At 41.7% G+C, this 16763-nt stretch overlaps 1 protein-coding gene and 1 pseudogene across 1 annotated transcript in view; both read right to left on the reverse strand.

Moving 5' to 3' along the window:
• Window positions 1-3979, reverse strand: part of LOC130209311 (protein diaphanous homolog 1) — a 38009-nt gene extending 34030 nt beyond the window's left edge. The window contains exon 1 of the mRNA XM_056438871.1: window positions 2708-3979. Within this exon, the coding sequence (XP_056294846.1) occupies window positions 2708-2806 (99 nt within the window). The 5' untranslated portion in view covers window positions 2807-3979. The remainder of the gene's footprint in view (window positions 1-2707) is intronic.
• A 5904-nt stretch (window positions 3980-9883) lies between these two features.
• Window positions 9884-14989, reverse strand: LOC130210027 (F-box DNA helicase 1-like; annotated as a pseudogene).
• Between the last annotated feature and the right edge of the window lie 1774 nt (window positions 14990-16763).

Consider the following 16763-nt stretch of genomic DNA (forward strand, 5'->3'; position numbering starts at 1 on the left):
CTACAAAACATGCCAAAATCAACAAGCTGTCCCAGAGAGAGAATCTGTGCTCTAAAATTGACCTTGTATCCCAAACATCTGTCCAAGCCAGTGATCCCTGGCTAATCCACACTCCGCCGGCCTGAAGGCTTGAGCCAGCCTGTTGATGTCACCAACATCTAAAGTCTCTGATCCTTTCTCTTTGGTCAGAAGATCACAGAGAGCGCGACAGGGAGGAATACACAGCAACAATGACCTGTTTTGGGCTTCAAACTAAATATATGGATCATGTTCAGTTACAAAGCTACATGTCAGCACAGCCAATCCTGTGAAGCATTCCTGTGAAAGTTAAATATGTCAGAAAAGAAAAAACGCCCAGCGTGTGAACTGAGAGATAAACATGCGCAGGCTGACAGGCATGCTAACATACCGCAGGGACGCATTACACCAGGGGTCAGGAGCCTTTTTGACTGGGAGAGCCATAAAAGCCAAATATATTTCATTGAGAGCCATATAGTATTTTTAACGTATAATAAATTAAATATGTCTTGCTTTTAATGCGACTTCTGGTGCTGCATGATGCTACGGGGGGGGACTTTTTCTTTGCTCTGCGCGCGAAACAGAGAACCGAGAAGTGTTAACGCGACACGTAGAGACAGAAGTGACATGCTGTTGTGTAGAGACGATCAATAACAGACGTTTAGTTTAATAGAAGAACAAAGACGTCTTTAAGAAAAGGACCTGACATTACTTCTGCTGTAATCTGGCGCGATAGAGAAAAGTACAGGGTGGCGGGAGGAGATTTTTTATTTTTCAACTCAAAATTGTCTGGGAGCCATATGCCGTCACCGGAAGAGCCATAGGTTCCCGACCGCTGCATTACACCAACATAGTTTACATGTTTGTGTGGTGTTGAACTGCAGTCAACATTACAGGAGTTAATGTTGGGGTTAGCCAACATGTAATACACTGAATGGTGATTGGGCAGAACATATAGTTCATTATTTTGGTGATTTAATACAAAAGGACAAGAATGTCCATGCGTCGCAAATGTGTCATGCTGATAGATGTTTAAATTCTAAACCTAGTTGATGTTAGTGACATTACTCCAATAACACATTTGTATTCAGCAATCCTGTTTTACGGTAATCTGTGACCGTGTCTAGAAAAAAAGAAATGACTGGAACACAACCATGCTGCTTCATTCAGCCCCAGACGGCACAATAGAAACACTCGCACAGATGATTTGGGGTATCCCAAATACCAAGTGGGCCTGGAGATAATACACACGTCATTCAGTGGTACATATCTCATCATGTTGTTGTCACTGGGACGTCTGACAAGCAGCGAAAGTGGAGAGCGATGAACTCATGAATCACTTCATGCCACAGAAAAGTGTGGATCAAGTACACACCGTGCATAATTCCACACTGCTTAGCCTTTTTCTGAACGCTGACTGTCGTGTTATAAATCTGCCAGAATGGCAAAACATTTCCAAGTTAGTTGTGGACTGAAGTCAAGGTCGAAGCTCATTCCTCGTTGGCAAACACGCACTCACACTATCAGGTAGAATGACACTCAAAAAGACGCACAGATGCAGCGTTACCTCAGGACACATTGCATAATTGATTTCTGTCTCTGGCTCATATTTACTTAGAACCCGAGCTAAACCTGTGTGTGCAATAGCACTACTGTAATAATATGCCATTCATCAAACAAAGAGCATTAACTGCACAACATCCTAATAATACTGCTTGGCATAAAAGCCTGAACAAAGTGTTCTTTATATCAATATAAACGTGTCTTCAGAAACCATTTCTGTTCATTCCTGGCATTGGGACATAAAACTTGTAAAATGAACGGGCTTCTGAGTGGGACTCTTGAAAGAGGCTTGAAAACTCTCTGAAAGTAAGTGTGCATGAGAGAGAGAGAGAGAGTGTGTGTGTGTGTGTGTGTGTGTGTGTGAATTGTTTACTCAGATGTGTCTTCTGCGCATCCACTACGGTTACCATGTGTCAGTGGGTGCAATATCAGTTTCCCCCTGTTGCTCGACATGACCAAGGGGTCTTGTTTCACAACAGTGTGCGCTGGCTGATGACAGGCACACCTACTGATGACTCGTACTGCTCTGCTCCCATCAGGAGACCAGACTTAATCACACATGCTGGCACAGTAAACTGAGACAATATGAGGTCATCATAATGATGTCACCTTGAGAAAATGAAATGTAGAAAACGCCCCACCTTAGCATTGAAAGTAAGGTCATTTGAATAATTTGACACAATTCTATTGAAATGTGTTCATGTCTGTTGTGATATAAGACGTGCAGCTTTTTTTGTTATACAACAAATATAGCAATACATGTGAATATACGAGTGTAGGAATGGATGTCTATATTTCTCAAATGTAAATTTTTTTTCAAATAAACCTATCGTTGAGGTGTTGCAAGTCTTCAAAAGTTGGAAGGCAGCTACTTCCTCATATGTTGTCACTTACTTTGACCTAAAACACGCATCCACGCCACTTCAGGCTATGTTGACAGCTGCTGGGCAGCTTTACGGGGTGAAAGTAATAACAGGTACGGTGGCAGTTTCTTGCTTTGTAGCTTCACTTGAAACATTTTGGGGAGCAAATGAGACCATATGTGAAGTGGGGGACGACACCTTTGAGCCCACGTACCCAAACAGATCATGAAAGGTGCAACAAGTTGAACCTGTGGGATACTCACAAACTTCTTTTTCCCATCTCCATCCTCGTAGTTCTTCTTGGCTTTCTTGTCCTTCTTGGGACCAGCAGCCGAGGCCGAGTTCCCCGTGTGTGGATCCATATTTAGAACTTAATCCGTTTCTTTGAATTGGGGTTGTTAGATTAGCCCGTGTGGCGGTAATGTCCCTCGATTTAAATGTTGAATGAAGAAACAACTTCCTCTTCCTCCCACGATGCCTCTGAACTTTTCGAAGAAGCCACCCGTTAATTCCCCTCGGGCCTAAGCTCGTACCCTGAGCCACAATTAGCTCAGAGCTGCTAATGATTTGGTCGAGAGCCAGCGGAGCCGGCGGAGCCAGCGGAGCGAGCCCTCGCTACGCCGCCGGGCTGGATCCCTGAGGGAGGGAAATTCAAAGCACAGCCCCACGTCGTCGGGACGTAAAGTACAAAAACAATATGTTGCGTGTTTATAATACAAATGAGGATTTATTCTACCAGTAACGTTATCCACGTGGAACACAACCCGGTGGCTTAAACAATGTTTACACAATTATAAGTCCCGAAAATAGGCGGCACTAAGTAAGCTAGCCGTTAGCTTAGGCTACAGTAGGTAAAGTCTCCGCGGAAAGAAGAAAAAAAGAAAAACTCTTCCCACTTCCACGAGTTGTTTTGGCGACTGTGACACGGCCGGCGGGTTGGTATTACGGATGACTTTGCCCGACTGCGTCTCCTAAATTAGTTTCCATGACTGTTTAGTTAACTTTTTAACCCCTTGGGTGACAACAGTGAAGCGACTGCGTCTTCAGCTGGAGAGGAGTCTTCCTGTTCTTCTGACAGTCGGTCAGAGCCGGTTGGGGGCGGAGCCTGCGCCGTGCAGAGCGACACCTGAGCGGGCGAGCGGCGGGTCAGAGGCGGCACTGAGCCGTGGGCCGGGGACCGTCAGAGCTCCGTGAAAGAGTTAACGAGCGGGGATCCCGGTGTAAGGCGGACGAGGCTTGCTGTCACGGCCCAATCAGGACAGAGAAAACTCTACAATGCCAACTGAAAACCCCTCTGTTGAGACTGCACAATTTGCCCATTTTAAATAAATGAATAAAACATTTGTTTTACTGTATGTATGTATGTATACGTGTGTATAAGTGTGTCTGTTATGCTTTGTTTACCTTTGTTGTCCTTATTGTTAGCCATAGGTACAAAATAAGACAACATTTTTTGTAATGCTATTTTCATAACATCTCTCTCTCTCTCTCTGAGTGATCTCAAACTTGTGATGCCAAGTATGCGCTGCTCTATAAATGGGGACTGATTTTGAAGTCTATTGTCGCTGTAAAATATTTCCCTATTAATTGTTTATGTATCATAATCTGGAATCGAGCAGTGTAGTACAACAACCCACCACTAGGAGCCAGCAAAGGCCAGTTTATCTGAATATTGATACAGCAAGTACAACTTTACTGTGGATTTATCGAGTTAACAATTTATATCATACACTGAAGTTTAACCAATAGTTTATTCTGTAAATGGCCAATTATTTGTAGCACTAAATCACTTCAAGGCAGACTGCAGTTTGAAGAACATACTTGTGTTTATGTTATTCTATTCATGTACCGTATCTGCATGTGTATTGCATAATTACCACTGTGTTCTCTCCTCAGCCAGTGTTACTGTTTCTGACGTAACTTTATAACATTACAAACGCCCTATCTCTGTGACACTCACGTCTCTGTCCTTGACTCCTAAGTTTAGATCTAAAACCTCCATTCAGACATATAAGGCTGCACACTCAGATAGTACACAGGCAATTAATCCTATCTCACATAGCTGGAAAGGGAGTCTACTGATGTAGCTGATAAATATCGTACTTGTGCAAGTGTGACAATGATTATTATCTAGGTTATCAGTAACCCCCTTTCCTTGTGGAACTTATATTGGTTACTTCCTCTTTCCAGTTTATATATATATATACTAGCATATATGTATATAATGCTAGTTATATATATAATGGAAATATGACATTTCAACATGTGTAACGTGGGCACTTTCTCATTGCATAATGTAACTAGAACGGGCACTCGGTAGAGCGCATACCTTCGCATATCACAAGATTGGGCATTGAATTATGAACATGTTGGCATTAGTTGCCAATTGGATAAAAATTGACCACGCTATGGTAAAAAGAAGATTTTGACCTTTGACCCGATCGATCCCAAAATCTAATCAAATGGTCCCCGGATAATAACCAATCATCCCACCAAATTTCATGCGATTCGGTTTAACACTTTTTTAGTTATGCGAGTAACACGCATACAAATAAATAAATAAATACACGGCGATCAAAACATTACCTTCCGCATTTTCAATGCGAAGGTAACAAACGAGTTTCACCTCTTGGACTTGACCCGAGCAGGAAGGACCTCCAGATGCATCCAGACTAGTCTTATTGATGTATGCATGTATATGAAATGAGAATAATTAGAAACGAATTTAACAGTTTAACATGCAAGAAATGATTATGACACACAAGCCTCAAAAAGAAAAAAGGCACTGGTAATGGTACTCCTGGTTTCCTGGGATGGGGTTCGATTCCCTGCAGTCCTGATACTTTTATGGCATAAACATGGACGGCCATAATATTTTCATTGTCACTGTTTCAGCAAATAGTGTTTAATGCTTCCTACATTCACTAATAACCTCTACAAATTCACAAATCACCTCTACAAAAATGAGACAAACACAGTTTGTGTTCACACTGTTTGTTCGCAGCTGCAACATAAACAAACTAGAACGGGCACTCGGTAGAGCACATACATCGCATGTCACAAGATTGGGCATTGAATTATGAACAGTTTGGATGCCAATTGGATAAAAATTGACCGCGCTATGGTAAAAAGAAAATGTTGACCTTTTCATGACCTTGACCTTTGACCCGATCGATCCCAAAATCTAATCAAATGGTCCCCGGATAACAAACAATCATCCCACCAAATTTCATGCGATTCGGTTAAATACTTTTTGAGTTATGCGAGTAACACGCATACAAATAAATAAATAAATACACGGCGATCAAAACATAACCTTCCGCATTCTCAGAATGCGAAGGTAATCATGCATTTGGCTCTTACATTACATACATATATATATAGTATAGCATTTATTTCTTTCTGTATTTATTCATTCATTTATTTATACTTAAGTCATTTTAAGTCCTCCATAGTACTCGGCCTGAGATGAGCTGCTCTACTTCCATAGCGACTGTGGAGCTGACATCTGATTGGATAAAAGCTCCCGTTACAATAAATTAGACTGGAAGCGCAGCAACAGAGGAAGACAATAGTGCAATAAGAAAATAAAAATTCAGAAAATAAAGATTTTATTTATTTTTTAAATGATAAAATAGCTTCAACTTTGTGATTATGTTTAGGCCTTCAGAGAAGGCTTAGAAGGCCCGCCACTGAGAGGAACTCTGTTTATAGAGATCTATGAATGGATGAGGTCATCAGCAGATATTTTCCTTACACATCATAGTAACTTGTAGCCTAAACTGAAATAAAAGAGGGACACATTACTGTTCTGCCAAACACAGTTACCCCATAACTTCTCACTAAAATGGGGGACAGGAAACAGTAAGAAGTGCTCAAACTATACCAACAAAATCAACAGTTAAATGTTTAATACGTCAGGATTTACCGTTAAATTAAAGAGACGGGTGCATTCATCAAAACATACTTCCAGGCCTCCTTGTGGGAGAAGTCATAATTCACCACGGACCACTGGCGCTTATTAAAGTTATTTATAGGACCTGACATCAGCTCAGGAAGTACTTCCTCCATCACCTCCTCAGTTGGTGCGAGACACAGACGACGACGGCGGAAGGCAACGGTAATATCTTTTATTCATTGGTCTGTAATTTCTAGTTTCTAGTATAGCGTCAATGTTTTGTTAATTGCACCGCGAGGTTGGAGCTACAGCACAAATGATTTCCTACTAATCAGTCCCTGCCCTGATCGCGACAGCTTTAGTCACACAAGAACCCCCCCCCCCCAAATGTGTTAGTGCATCAAACAGTTGCTACATGTCACCATCATCACAACGCACGGGTTATTTTACAACTAAAGCATCGACTACTCCTTCTAAAGTGACTGTTTCTTCAGTTGCCAGGATGCATTTGGACAAAAGACATCCCGAAGAGGTACGCGTCGTGCTTCACGGGTATCCACGAGAACAAAAGAAATGAACGAACTAAACTAAATGGAGCGAGAATTTGTATCGAATTTCGGCAAATAAAGCGTCTTTTTTTTCTAAATGGGGAAAGAATCGGGAGTAGAATTGGCTCCTCCCATTAAGGCGACAAAACGGCACCTTAGGAATGTTTTTCGAGATTACTCGACACATCGAGCTACATGTATATAAAAAATAAAGTTATTAGTCATTAGGGACTGAAGGCTGGAACGTGTTCCGCGTTAAGTGTGCAAACGGCGGAACAGTTGGTCCCACCGGAGAAAGCTTCGCCGTGTTTGGTCCCTGACAACCAAAGAAGTAGGCCGGTCCACGTGAAGCGAGCGCCGCCATCGCTTCGCTTCCCGAATGCAAAGCATTCTTTTCAGATTTCCATTTCATAATTAATTGTCTTCTTTTGTTGTCGTTTATGTTTAACACAGTCGTGACGGCGTCTCCCATCATTTGGCTCTATGAACGTCCGTAAATACGTCAGAGACGATGTTAAAACGCAAAGTTACGAAGCATCTAAAAACCACGACCGGCAACTCTTCACATCATTTCTTATTACAATTTGGGAAGGCTTTCTCTTGTTGTTCTTTCCTTCCTTTCCTCCCTTCACTGCTTCAGGACGGGCAGCTCCCTCGGCTTGAAGAAGGCCTGAACCATCCCCATGGCGAAGATGTACACTTTGGCGTCCACAATGGTTTTCTCTTTCTTTAGCAGATCTGCCGGATTAAAAAGAGAGAAAGAGAGAAAGAAAGAGAGAAAGAGAGAAAGTCAGCAAGTTTGTGTTGTTCCCAATAGAAAAAAGCTTAGAATAACACACTGGAAAAATGTTATGTCAGAATATATTTCAATGGAAAAACTGACTTCATCTATCATTTACAACCGAAATAAAAAATAAAAAATAAAAAGAAATAAAAAGAAATAAAATAAGTAAAATAAATAAAATAAATAAATAAAATAAATAAAATAAATAAAATAAATAAAATAAATATGCCTCGCTCTCGTAATAAAGTCATCGCTCCGGGAAAAAATATCAAATACGACCTGAAACCTCACCATCTATTTTCACTTGGAATTCATCAAGCGGGAGGAGAATGACTTCCACAAATTCTGAAAGGAGAGGAAACAATGCTCGGTTCGCTCTGTTAAAGAGAAATCTGCATTTCTGATACAATATTTAAAAAAAGAGACATAACTCACCTCCATCGGCTGTAAGGAAGAGCGGAAGAGAACAAAATGATTAAACGCGTTTCCTTTCATCATGCATGTGAGGTTTGGGGTCAGAGCGAAAGTAATAAGGAGACAGGGAAAAGGAGACAGGGGACAGGAGACAGGAGACACGTGAATGAGTCCCGACAGTCTTCTCACCGAGCTGCTGCGTCGGGTTGATGTTCTCCCCCTCGTCTCCGTTGATGTTGACCATGACCAACTGGGAGGTGCAGTTAGACAGACCGGGGTCCAGGCAGGTCACTGGGATCCAGACAAACATGTTATGACATTGTTTGGGCCATAAATTAATATCATTATTTTTAAAAGATCATGGAACTTCTTCACAATGTCCCCCACACACACAGCTGATAAAACACCGTCATAGTTTAAAAAGAGTTTTCTTGGGAGTTGTTCCTGATCCGAAGTGAGGTCAAAGGTCAGAGATGTCGTATGTGTAGATTGTAAAGCCCTCTGAGTGGAGTTTGTCATTTGTGATTCTGGGCTATACAAAATAAACTGAATTGAATACCTGGAGTGATTCCCACTACTTCCCCTTTGAAGCCGGTTTCTTCTTTTAGCTCCCTCAAAGCAGCCGTCTCGGCACTTTCCCCCTCGTCGATCAACCCTGAGCACAGCAGAGCCACACAAAAAAAAAGAAGAAGAAGAATCAAAAGAGCACAAAAGAACCAGACGTCTCAGAGACTGAGAAACAGGAAACGATGCGTATCTCTTTGAGTCGGTTCCGACCTGCAGGAAACTCCAGCGTGTGGCATCCCATTGGAGGACGGAACTGCTTCACCATCACCACGCAGTCCTTGTGCAGCGTGTGCTTCAGCAGGGCGATGATCCCAACGCCTGCAGGAGGAACGAGTTACAGACCGGGAGACTCACTGCGAGCTCGATTGAACAGGTATAACATCAAATATACAAAATATATACAAATCCCTGAAGATATGAGCAAACTCGCTTATTTATAACCTGCATAGACGCTCTATGTTACTATATGTTGTATACTCCTTCCTGTATGATCGGTATTGGAGCTATTTATTTTAACATTTGTATTTAGTTTTATTGTAAAGTAATATTGTTTAATCTTTGCTTATTTAGGTTATATTTTGATTAAAAAAACATTGGCTTTTTTATGATAGTTTTAGTTTAGTTTCATACGTTGTGATTGTTGTTTAAATATATTTAGTTTTAGGTTCCCTGATTAGGTAACACTGGGTATATGTAGGTGTGAGGAGCTTCAGGACCAGGATGCACCTGGGTGGCCGATGTTTTTTTTTACCAGCACACGGGAGGCAGTGTCAACACATTTTTTTTTTTTTGGAGTAAATACATTATAAGAAAAATGGAATACGGAGATGGACATTACTCAGATCCATCAGATATTAACGTATAAAGCAACACACCTCCGCTAGTCAGAGGGTGAAGCTTATTTAAGAGACGCCTGAACACTTCGGACTGTTTGCGTGCGACACTGTAACCGCTTCACTGAATTCAGACGGTTGAAGGTGATTTAGAAAAATAAACCTTAACATTCAGGAGCTGGAACTAAACACTATTTGTTTAGTGCAGTCTAAGCTTCTTCCTCAACAAGTGTGATCACTGTGTGTCTGACATGTGAGTGAAGGAAATAGGTAGCGAGAGAAGGTAAAGACGGTATACGTACTCACTCGATAAGGGTGGAAAAGAGTTACAGCCTACCGTAGGAGGCCTAGAGAACACACACACACTCTCACACACTCTCACACACACATGCTCACCGTCTGCTTCTGTGTTGGTTTTCCTCGTTGTCCATTTCACCGTTTCCCAGACTCTGGCGAATGAAAAAACAAAGGGGGTGGAAAAACTGTACGTGTGTGTGTGTATGTGTGTGAGTGTGTGTGTGTGCATGTGTGTGTATCTCGGCAGTCAAAAGACAGAACAGTACCTGGTGCTCCTCCTGTCCACTTCCTGCTGGCATAGTCCTCATGCACATGTTGCTACTCACTGGCTCTGCCCGGAGTGCACCGAGAAGGGGCCGTTCTCCATCAGGTGAAGTACGTAGTAGATGTTGTAATGCAACCTGGGACAGACAAGAACATTTTATTATTATAATAATAATAAAATCACGGGGAAGACGAGCAGAGGAACTAAAAGCCGGCGACTCCTGCAGCTCTTACCGGCTACTAGTCTTGATGTTGCTCCTCTTCAAGGTGAGGAACATGGTGGCCATGAGGCCGAGGTACTCCGTGATGGCGGTGCTCGACAGGCAGCCGGCCATATGACCGCCATGGCCGCGTACGGGTTGGGGCCCTGGAGACGGGACACGAGTGACGTGAACATACATGTTCCTTTAGCCAGTCTGCTTCCTCAGTGAAAGCAGGACACCTCTGGAATGCCTCTTCATATACATATATCATAGAACATATCACTCTTTTAAAATCACCAATCAGATGTGAGCATGAATCGTGACACCCTCCTCAGTGATTGGGTGTATGTTTATTGCTTTTCATGATGTTTTTTGTAATTTTGTAATTTATCTTTTTAATGATGAGACCTATATTTGATCATAACCAGTATGTCTATTGCTTTTTATAATGTTTTCTATTTTATTTCAATTTTTTTTGATGAGTTCTATATTTGATCGTAACCTGTATGTTTATTGCTTTTTATGTTTTTAATTTTATTTAAAACATTTTTTTGAATGAGACCTATATTTGATCGTAACCAGTATGTTTATTGCTTTTTATGTTTTTTATTTTATTTAAATGTTATTTTTTTAATGATTTTTTGATGATACCTATATTTGATCGTAACCTGTATTTTTATTGCTTTTTATTATATTTAAATTTTCTTTTTAATGATTTTATAATGAAACCTATATTTGATCATAACCTGTATGTTTATTGCTTTTTATGATGTTTTTTATTTTATTTATATATTTTTAATGATTTTATAATGAAACCTATATTTGATCGTAACCTGTATGTTTATTGCTTTTTATTATGTTTTTTCTTTCTTTCTTTGGGTTGTGTTCAAATAAATGAAATGAAATGAAAATGTCTACATGCAATTCACCAGAGGACCGTATTTGTGTATTTGTGAATCATACCTCGTTTCCGAGGTTGTACGACTTCTGAATATCAGGAATACGTAATCTGATGGAGGCCTCGGCCTGAGGGAAGAGCCGTTGTTTCTTGACGCGCTCCAGGACGTCCTCGGGCCTCGCCCGCTCTCTGACCGCATGCTGGGACATTAAACTGACCCAAACAAAGACAGAGACAGTTAAAAAAAATTATGCCGGGTGTCCTTCTCGACAGATAAATAAAGTCAACAGAATTCAGTTCAGCCGACAGTTTAAATTAAGTATTTCAGAATTCTGAATACTTTTTCCTCAAATGTGTAATTTGAGAAGTTTGTCAGTGTCACGTTTAAATCATCCGATTATAGTTTATAGCTGAAACTAGATAGTGACATGAAAAAATGTCTAAAAAGTATCATTCATCAAAAATGATGCTGCTTAGGAAATATTATTACATAATTGGCTGATTTAGTATAAATCGGATTTAGTTGCATCGATGAAGCTCTGATCCACAAAGACACCAAGATCAGAAATTAGGTTTTAGATTTCAGGAAGCGTTGTTGCTATAAATAATTACCTCAGTTAGAGTTCTAGAATTTAATGTGACAAGATCAATATTTGTCTTCCCAGTCAAAGTCCAAGCCAGAGATGCACCGGTGGATAGATTGCATGGCAGCTACAGCAGTGGACAGACTTCAGGTCACAACTTAAGTAGATGTTAGTAAAGATAATTAACATAAAATAAAAGATCATTAATATAAATAAAAGATAATTAATATAAAATAAAGATAATTAATATAAAATAAAAGATAATTAATATAGATAAAAGATAATTAATATAAAATAAAGATAATCAATATAAAATAAAAGATAATTAATATAAAATAAAAGATAATTAATATAAATAAAAGAGAATTAATACAAAATAAAAGAGAATTAACATAAAATAAAATTATTATACAATAAAATATAAGTAATTAGACGAGCGTTAAGTTCAGTTGAATTCTAGAACGGGTCATTCGGTCTACGCAGAATGACGCACGTGTCCCGCAGTAAACGCAGACTCACATCACGAGGGACCGTATGCTGAGCAGCGATGCCGCTGGATCGGTGATGCCGCTGTCCCTCAGGGCAGAGCAGACCTCGCGCACCGTCTCCGTCATCATGTAGCGGAAGTATTTTTTCTTGAAGGGAACGAACTGCACGAGGGAACACAAACAAACGCACAACGTCCAGCACAACAGTGTTCACGTCGTGAGCTTTAAAAGACACCATCACGGCAATGTCCAACCACAAGAGGCGGATAAACTATTACTATATATATATATTAGGGCTGTGAAACGATTACAATTTTTAATCAGGTTAATCACAGGTTTCTGTGGATTAATCATGATTAATCACATATATACATTTACAGGGCTCTCAAGACAGGCAAGAGCTCCGAGAAGAGTTGTTGACGGGGGGGGAGGGGGGGGGGTGCTAGTGACTTTTTTCCGTCCCGATGTGTGCTGCTGGTTCGAGACGACCAACAACAGACGGATTGGAAGCTCATTCTGCGCATGCGTTAAAAATAAATAACGAGTTAAACCTGTAATTTAATTAACTGAGTTAACGCGTTATTTTTCACAGCACTAATATATATATACATATATATGTATATATGTAATGTAAGAGCCATTTGTTATAATAATTTAGTTTAAAAAGATTAAAAAAGGTAACTGAAGATAAATCTTTTTCATTATGATTTGAAAGAATGTTTAGGTCAACATATATAATTTAGTATTGTATTTAAAAGCTGAATAACTTGTCAGAATATAAGCTTCCAATCAGATGACGTCACGTCAGTATAACACCTGCGTTTTGGACCGTCAGTCGTGTTTGAGCTCAGATGTTGGAAGCGACATCGTTTTTTGACCGTGTGAACATGCAACTACGTTTTCTAGTAAACATTTTTTATGGAAGAACTACTCGTCTCACTCGCGTGTCAATCAATAGCTTCTAAGACTGAACTCAAAATTGTGGTACAGAAGACCCAGAACTATACGGAGTGCCACTACAATATATATATATATACATATAGATACTATATCCGACTTTCGAGTGCTTTCCATGGGGAGAGTGGGTCAAGCGACCCAGCCGAATGGAGCTCCAGCTCTGGAGCTTCCGTTCGGCGTGTTGGCCGTGAGTGTGGCGTCTATTCTTAATAAAACGTTGAGACTCGTGTGACTTCGTGTAGTTGTGTGGCTTCACCTTTGCGTCCTGGACGATGTTCCTCCAGCGGTGGTACGTGCGGCTGACGCTGCGGTAGAGGTCCTTGGCCGGGACCAGGCACAGAACTTGCCTCAGCACCTCCTCTGGAAGGTCATCCACGCAAGACCTTCCTGCTCCCCAGGAGCCCGTAGTGGGAGTCAGGCAGGGCCTCCGCTTCGCCCTCCGCGTCGCGAAGATCACCGTCACATCGGTCGAAGTCATCATCGTCTCCGAACATCTCCGCTGTGATTCCCTCCAGGTGATCCACGTCCTCCTCCTTTCGCAACAACTCTGCAGCTAAAAGGCTTTCATCGCCAACCTCCTCCTCTTCTTCAGGGTGTGCTGCCAACAGGCTGACATCATCATCGTCATCCTCCTCTTCCTCTTTCCTAACCCCCGGCACTTCATCAGAGAAAAGCCTCCCGTTGAGTCCGTGTGGACGAGCCGGGCTGGGGGGATTTGTGCGGACTGGAACTGAGGACTCCCGTCACGGAGAAGAAGTTGTCGATGCCCTTCTGTTGCCCGGCGACACTTCCTGAGGCAGATGCTGACATGTGAGAGAGACGGAACAAATAGTTCATGTGTGACAACTTTATGACAGTTTTTTGTGAGAGTACAAGTATTTTTAATGTTACTTCAAGTGCACTTTAGTCAAAACACTCGGAGCAGACGGTATAGAGCAGATTACCACACTTCCGCCGCTTGGTGGGTGTCCTGGGGTGAAGCCCCCGGGTGGGGTTGCCAGTGACCGGTCGGGTGTGGGGTCGGGTGAGGGTATTAGTGCCCTGGGCGCTTTGCCCCAGTTCCTCACACTCCCCCGCGGTCAGGTGTCTCCTTTTGGCTTTTCCTAGGAAATGACAACAGCAAACAACACTCAGTGACGTCAGCACGACACAGGCCGCTGGATTAGGACCGTCCTTATGCAACGAGGCCATTCTTCAGTGTTCCTATCCGACAGTTAATGCTCATTGCTCAATTTTTGAAGTGCTACGGAAAGCCCAACAGGCCAGTTCCGTCCTGTACATTAGCATCGGCGCTCTTCTTTTGAATTTATTTCCCCTTTAAGAAAGTAAAATCCACAACAACCCTAGCAGCTAAGAGTGAACATTATAAGTCGTGTTTTAATATATAATACCAAATACCTTTTCACCCTAAAAAGTTATAAAGGAATGCACCGAGTGTGTCCTTTTATGGCGATGACAATTGTCAAAACTAACACGAGTGAGTCGACGTTTCGCTAACGAACTAAAGGAAAGTGTGAACATGCATGGAGTTTGTTTTAGTGAGTTAGCAGTTAGCTCCCTAGCTTAAGCACTTACCCTTAACAGCCATCTCCATTATCGCGTGCAGCGCATCCGAACTGCGGGACGAGCGTTACGGACTTTCAAAATAAAACTCGTGCGCGCGAGCTAACGCGTATTAGACCGGAGCAACAAGCTCGTTAATTAACGAGCGTTGCGCGAGCACGCTAGGCTAACACGACTGTTCCCGACATGCTCACGTCCGCGTCCACGTTGATAGTATTTGTGCTTCGGAGTAAAGCAGCTAGCTGTAAATTAGCCGGTAGCTCTCAACTGTTTATGTTTCTCTTCCCACGAAGCCACGCGATTGGTCAGCCTACGCGGAGTTGCGCGCGCAAGCCAGAAGCGACGTCCACCTCGCGAGAGCGCACATGCGCACAGGGTAAAACGAAACTTCAAAGATAAATATATTTTAGTAAATTATTAAATATATATTAACTTCTGATATGAATATCAGAAGTTTGAATGATTCATTCGAAGTACGGATTAAAAATACGATATTTGTGTGGCTCCTCAGTGATTATAATTAATAGAAAGTATATATCTTATGAATATTTTGAGTTATCAATGTTTGATTTATTTTGTAGAGGTATTTTATTACATGCCGAGAATTGCAAGCTCCTTCCTTATGGAGGACTTAAAATGACTTAAGTATAAATAAATAAATGCATGAATAAATGGGAGGAGACCCCGGGGAAGACCCAGGACACGCTGGAGAGATTACATCTCCCGGCTGGCCTGGGAACGCCTCGGGATCCCCCAGAATGAGCTGGAAAGTGTTGCGGGCGAGAGGGAAGTCTGGGTCAAACTGCTGGGTCTGCTGCCCCCGCGACCCGACCCCGGAATAAGCGGATGAGAATGGATGAATAAATAAATGAATGCTTTAATAAATGTATAAATAAATACATAAATACAAAATATTGAAAATATTATGGCCCTCCATGTTTATGCCAAAAAAGTATCAGGACACTGCAGGGAATCGAACCCCATCCCAGTAAACCAGGAGTACCATTACCAGTGCCTTTTTTATTTTTGAGGCTTGTGGGTCATTATCATTTCTTGCATCACTTCTTTTTACATTTAACTTGATTTCAATATCAGGAGAGACGGGTATTTAGAGTTTAACAATCATTTATTACAATAGAATATTGCAATAGTGCAAAGTCTTTTTGGCGATTGGACTCCATCCTGAAGTAGGATAAACCAGGGGTAGAGATGCTGATATCTGCACAGGCAGAATCCCCCCATGGAGTCCAGACACTGGTGGTGGTGTCGAAGATGCGTTGCCGCAACGCCAATTGGAGGAGCCTGGGGACGAACTGACGCGAGCTGAAACGACAACTGACAGCAGCAGAGAACACAACTTTAAAGTGTTACCAACGACTCTGTGATAGGCTTATCCAACTGGGCTGGCTCTAAATGGTTGGTTCATTCATCGGGCCCGCCCCCAATCAGCTAATGGAGTAATCGCTACAAGACTTGTGAATGAACCAGCTGTACCCAATGTCTTCCTGTCTGAATTTTTGCTGAGCTACATTTCAATCAGGAGAGACGGGTATTTAGAGTTTAACAATCATTTATTACAATAGAATATTGCAATAGTGCAAAGTCTTTTTGGCGATTGGACTCCATCCTGAAATAGGATAAACTAGGGGTAGAGATGCTGATATCTGCGCAGGCAGAATTCAATTCAATTCAATTCAGTTTATTTGTATAGCCCAATTTCACAAATTACAAATTTGTCTCGGAGTGCTTTACAATCTGTACACATAGACATCCCTGCCCCAAAACCTCACATCGGACCAGGAAAAACTCCCAAATAACCCTTCAGGGGAAAAAGGAAGAAACCTTCAGGAGAGCAACAGAGGAGGATCCCTCTCCAGGATGGACAGATGCAATAGATGTAATGTGTACAGAAGGACAGATTTAGAGTTAAAATACATTCAATGAATATGACAGAGTGTATGAATAGTTCATAGTAGGCATATTCCACGATGGAGACCTCCACGATCCATCAGGCAGATGGC

The sequence above is a fragment of the Pseudoliparis swirei genome, chromosome 19, assembly GCF_029220125.1.
Source record: "Pseudoliparis swirei isolate HS2019 ecotype Mariana Trench chromosome 19, NWPU_hadal_v1, whole genome shotgun sequence".
Lineage (NCBI taxonomy): Eukaryota > Metazoa > Chordata > Actinopteri > Perciformes > Liparidae > Pseudoliparis > Pseudoliparis swirei.